Genomic DNA, 5,259 nt, shown 5'->3' with positions numbered 1-5,259 from the left:
ACCGAGCACCGCCCGAACAGGCAGGGGAGCCAACTTCGGTGGAAGTTGTGACAGTAACATCATGCATTTTTTCAACTGTAGCATTATGCATAGATAAAAAAGTTGCAACTAGGCGCTGCTCTCACGTCCTGCTGCACAACAATAATTTCTGTGTGACTAGTCTGTACGTGTGTTTTTACACATTATCAACCATATCTCATAACTAATACCTTTACTAGCCTACTCCCGAGGTTGGCCCTGGCACACTATAGCCTGAATGTATAGCATACTGTGACAATGTTGACATATGGAGGAAAATGAATGTGCACATAATACGCAATTATGAAAATAATAAATAAATAACTTTTTATTTAAACCAATATAGGTTTTTTAATCAAATGACTGCTGGTTTCAGAGACACAATACAAAATATACAGGTATATTTTTAACCAGGCTCAGTTGTGCAACCTTTTTTAAAAGTATTTACATAACAATGCTCAAAAAATGTCACTTTGGATATCAATTCAACCACAAAAACCTGAGGAAAATACGTTACTATAATTTTTACAAGGAAAAATACACAGGTACACTTCAAAGTTTTATATAGACACACTGTACATGCAGTATAGCTTTGTCTTTTATCTGCCTGTCCTCCTCAAAGATGATAATTATTTCCTTTGTGTGGTCTATATAGTGCCATGTCATGCTCAATATGAAGTCAATACACAATAAGAGGCAAATTGTTGATTCACATATTTATGTTTGAAAAGTGCCCAGGGGTTACAAAACACATCTGAGAGTGTAGGCTACTCTGGGTCAAACTGGACCATATTATGAATAAGTTAAGGGAAACCAACTAATTTTAGGGTAGCAAAATAATAATAATTAATACTTCAAAATGGGAACTATATTTTCAAACTTTAACAAATAATTTCTAACTATGCCATGAATAAGTCCTAATCATTTAATTATTTCTCCATAAAAATAAGACAAATGTTGAAACTTTGGCAGGATCTTTCCCTTTCTCAGTAGGAACACTTAATAAAAATAATAATAATATATTATTTGCATGTAAACTTGTATCTAGTTGGTCATGTAACATACTGATTGACAGTATGACCTTAGTGTAGCATTGGGTCAATTACATTCAAATTCAGTCAACTCAGGAAGTAAAAAAAAATGAAATATTTTCTGTTATTGAAAAACATTGAGGAACATTGGAATTGGAATGACTTTCAGTTTACTTCATCAATTGAAATAGAATTGACCCCTAATGACTAGCTTTTGAATAATAGGCCTTCAAACTATGTACTAGCACTGAACACTGAATAAAGCCACAATAAAGCCAACTGATTCTTTGAAAAACAGTGACTTAGAAATAATCTGCATTTTCTTTTTACCTTGGCAAGTCAGTTAAAGAACAATTTCTTATTTATCAATGACAGCCTAGGAACAGTGGGTTAACTGCAGAATGACAGATTTGTACGTTGTCAGCTTGGGGATTTGAACTTGCAACCTTTCGGTTACTAGTCCAGTGGTCTAACCACTAGGTTACCCTGCTGCCCCATTTATAACTATCAATTATTTCTGAACAAGGATATCATATGACCACTTTTACAAACAAACAATATTTTTTTGAGAACTGCACAGCAATTCTTCAAGACACTTATTTTATTAACATAATAATATTATGTTTTATGTGCTACATATGAAACATAGGTAGTTAAAATAAAACTGAGCAAAAAGGGAAAAACATCCAATTTTGCACACTGCTACATTTTCTGCTTTTGATGAGATTAAATTGAGTGCCAAAACTTTAGTGTATATATTCAGTGCTTGCACAGCCTCTCTCCCTCCTAAAGACAGGCCATTTTGTATCCTGTCTTCTCTTCTTTCCCTCTTATCTTCTTAAGGTCCTGAAGTACAGTATTCAATGAAAAAGGAGGACTTCTCAGCGCTGTGGGGAAAACAAATTCATATTAGCTCTGTTCACAGAAGGGGTTATGCGTACATAGCATGAAGGTTATAACACATGCATAGTAAAGACAGTTTAGTTGTCCAGTATCATGCATTGTGTATTCTGCTGAAGCAAGAAAACAGTGCAAAAGTGTACATTAAATGTTAACATGTCACTCAAGACTGATTTCTGCAGAGAGAGAGCAGCATCTTGAAGAGCTCATTCTCTTGAAAACAACCCTTCCTCATGCAAAGCCTGCTGATGACGTGTTACTACTGTTCTGCACTTGAACTAGGCTTGCTTAAGTTAATATTAGACCAGATAGCTGGGGCGTTTAGCAACGTGTGTCATCTACACTTTTTAACATCTCACTAAGGCTTCACAACTGAAATGCTAATGTTTATAATAAGGTTATTAGAACAACTGGGTTATGCTCCAGGACATTCTAATTCCACATGAACAAATAGCATTATTCAAAGGTTATGTCATTCATACATCATTTCACACTCACCTGACAGTATACATTGGAAATGCATGATGATGAAGTTCTTACCTTGGTATTAGTGTTCATGTGTCCTGGAATCGTTTCTGCTCTACTGACTTTGACACCACTTCATCCTCTTCACTGGAATGTGACTTTTTACCAGTACTTTGGGGTTCTGAAAAAACACAATTTAAAGATATGTCAGTAAACAGTTTATTGCCAAAAGCTAATTTCCCGCCCTGTTGAATAGTTCAGAAATTAAATTTATCATCAAGCGAAACAGCCAAGTGGTTATATAATCAGGCTATTCATTAGGTCAGAGCAGAACAAACATTCAAAACACAAGACGAGGAAGAAATCAAAGTGTTAAATAGCTTGACACACAAAGTGTGTCTTCCTGGAAAGAAAGTGTCGACGGAATCTAGAGATGAGGGGTACAATGTATAGGCTTTCTGCGACATTGTATCAGTGCAGTGAAGCAGAATTTTTATACAATTTCGCAGATTGTAACAATTTAATTCGACTGTGGCATATTGTGCGATGGAGACTGGCTGAATTGTTTTCGATTGGTTAACTCTAAAATCCTCAAGTCAATTTTCAAAACTGCATAATTTACCTGGATTTGCAGGTCTTTTCCTTGCCCGGTTGTGAGAGTGATGACAATGCGTCTGCCTCTCGCTCTCAGTCTCCTCGGATAGCTCAGCCCCGTTCGTAAGACAGCTCGGTCGGACTCGGTAATCATGATTCCCGTTATGGTCCACATTTCCAGACGACAAGACTCGCTTGTGAGGTGGTCTGCTGTAAAAGTCAGGCAGGTCACTGCTTTTCATGGGTTCCCATTTATAATCTCCCTGGGAAAGGGGCTTGCTGTTTTGGAAATCATAATTCCATTTGTCAATAGAAGCCTTCTCCATCTCTTTAATTTGAACCAAACACTCCCTCCTAAAGTTGTCGTGATCTACCGGTCCGAAAAGATTTCTGCGAATCGGGGGCTTCGTGTGATTCGTCGGACGCGGATCCACCATTTCCAACGTCGGACTCCCATTCGAAAGACTAACATTTGACATGTTCTTGCACATTTGAAAACGACCATAAATCGCAACAGTTTACCAGAAAAAAACAAGTATTCTTTTAAATAAGCGACCTGAAACACAAGTTAGAGACGCATGCATAACATTCGTAAAACAGCCAACGTGATTCCCCCTCCAAGCAAAAAACAATCTGCCCGAATATTGAAAGCTTAGTTCTGTTGGTTGTTTTCTGCCGTTTGACTACGGAGCTAAGTCGTCTGTGCTGTACCAAAGATTATGGATATACTGACAATATACATGTTTCTCCGCCACAATGGGAGTCGTTGTCCACAAAGCGGCACGGCAGGCTGTCTAGCTCCCGCCTACCCTTTCTTTGAACTGGTGAATACATCTCATTATTGTAATACATTTTTAAATATTCAATGAGGGTTGTTGACGTCAACCGCCTGTACTGAATGGAGAGAGATGTTATGATTCGAGCCACATCTCATTAATATGCATAGCCATCTGAAGACATCTCCGATATAAAGTGTTTTTTTCCTTAAAGTTGCTGGTATGTCACTGCTTTCTTATAAACTTATATTCAATCAAATAAACCTCACTTAGAAAATAATCCATACATTTTTTGATGACCAAATTCGACATTTTTATTGTCCTCCATAAAAATCGCCTTGCTTGGTGGGCGAAACAAACGAAAAATGTCCCCTGCTGAAAGGAGACGTTTTCTTTTGTGTTTTTGAGTTGGGCCTCTATTCCTCTCGCTGGTGGTTATGGAAATCACCAGCGGCGACCGCTGGGCGATGACCAATCATATCGAGTGGTTCCCCTGATTAATTTGATGCTATGTGACCCAAGGTTGGAGACCTTCTTCAGCAAAGATGGCTGACAAAAATACTTGGATGGAAGAAAATGCAAGTAATTATAACGTCATAACGTGTCACCCAAAAAATGTACAGTTGAAAGCAGTGGTGGGCCGTCAGGGCCAGCAAGGCCTTCTCTGCTGGCCTAAACATCATCAGAATATATATTTTTTTAAATATATTTTCCCACAAATATGTATTAAATTATTCCCCAGAGTAAGAGTTACACTCTTCATTTCATAGCGTTCCTCTTGGTTGCACTGCTTCCAGCCCCAGGTTGAGATTTGGAGGGCTGGTCTTTATTTTAGATATTTTATCCAATCATATTCAGTCATCATGTGTTGCTAGGGGTCTAAAATCTGCCCTCAGGCTTTCAGAATCAACAGTGCGGGTGCTTGTAGCTTAAAGTGAATGGAAATTAAAATTTAGTGTCAACCAAGAGTTGGCTATTGTTCCAACAGGAATCTGTTCCAAAAACTTTGGAAAGTACAAGGTTGCCAACAAACAACACATACAAATTAGCATAATCACTTCACCAGGCTAACTAACGTTAGCTGCCGAATAAGCATTAACTCACCACAAAGCTTATTCTTAATGTTTGTCCATAGGCTACCAGAGTGAGGACAGACATTTTTCAGAATAAAGGTGGTGAGTGAAAAACATAATGACATAGCCAACTCTCTACCCGGTATCGTATTCTGCCGCTATACAACTTTGTATGCGTTGTTTGTTGGCAACCTTATTTACAATGTTTTTGGAACAGATTCCTGTTGGAATGTTCCACAAATTATACCCACCCTGAAATTGTAATTTGTGTTGTTTAAGAGCCTTTTTGGGAGCAGGTATGAAATTAATAGATGAACTGAGTTATGACAGTGAAAATTATTATGATAATGTTTGCACAAGATAAAAATCAACATTGATTATATTATAGAATAACTGAAAAGG

At 37.6% G+C, this 5,259-nt stretch overlaps 1 protein-coding gene across 1 annotated transcript; it reads right to left on the bottom strand.

The window, feature by feature from the left end:
* Nucleotides 1–29: 29 nt before the first annotated feature.
* Nucleotides 30–3,793, bottom strand: LOC135539294 (cyclin-dependent kinase inhibitor 1B-like). Its single transcript, XM_064965119.1, has 3 exons — nucleotides 3,037–3,793; nucleotides 2,490–2,595; nucleotides 30–1,936 (listed from the first exon to the last, which is right to left on the bottom strand). Exons 1-2 carry the CDS (start codon nucleotides 3,497–3,499, stop codon nucleotides 2,504–2,506), a joined length of 555 nt encoding a protein of 184 aa, XP_064821191.1. The 5' UTR covers nucleotides 3,500–3,793; the 3' UTR covers nucleotides 30–1,936; nucleotides 2,490–2,503.
* Nucleotides 3,794–5,259: the final 1,466 nt, after the last annotated feature.

Source organism: Oncorhynchus masou, unplaced genomic scaffold, assembly GCF_036934945.1.
Source record: "Oncorhynchus masou masou isolate Uvic2021 unplaced genomic scaffold, UVic_Omas_1.1 unplaced_scaffold_43___fragment_2___debris, whole genome shotgun sequence".
In the NCBI taxonomy this organism is placed as follows: Eukaryota; Metazoa; Chordata; class Actinopteri; order Salmoniformes; family Salmonidae; genus Oncorhynchus; species Oncorhynchus masou.
Note: the sequence above shows the minus strand (reverse complement) of the source record. Positions and strands in the feature narration are given on the sequence as shown.

What these genes read in the sequence shown, in the direction of transcription:
- LOC135539294 (XM_064965119.1), bottom strand. Translation starts at nt 3,499, where the DNA reads ATGTGCAAGAACATGTCAAATGTTAGTCTTTCGAATGGGAGTCCGACG. An exon ending in GAAAAGACCTGCAAATCCAG is followed by an intron (nt 2,596 to 3,036) that starts GTAAATTATGCA and finishes GTGTTTTTTCAG; the next exon opens with AACCCCAAAGTACTGGTAAA.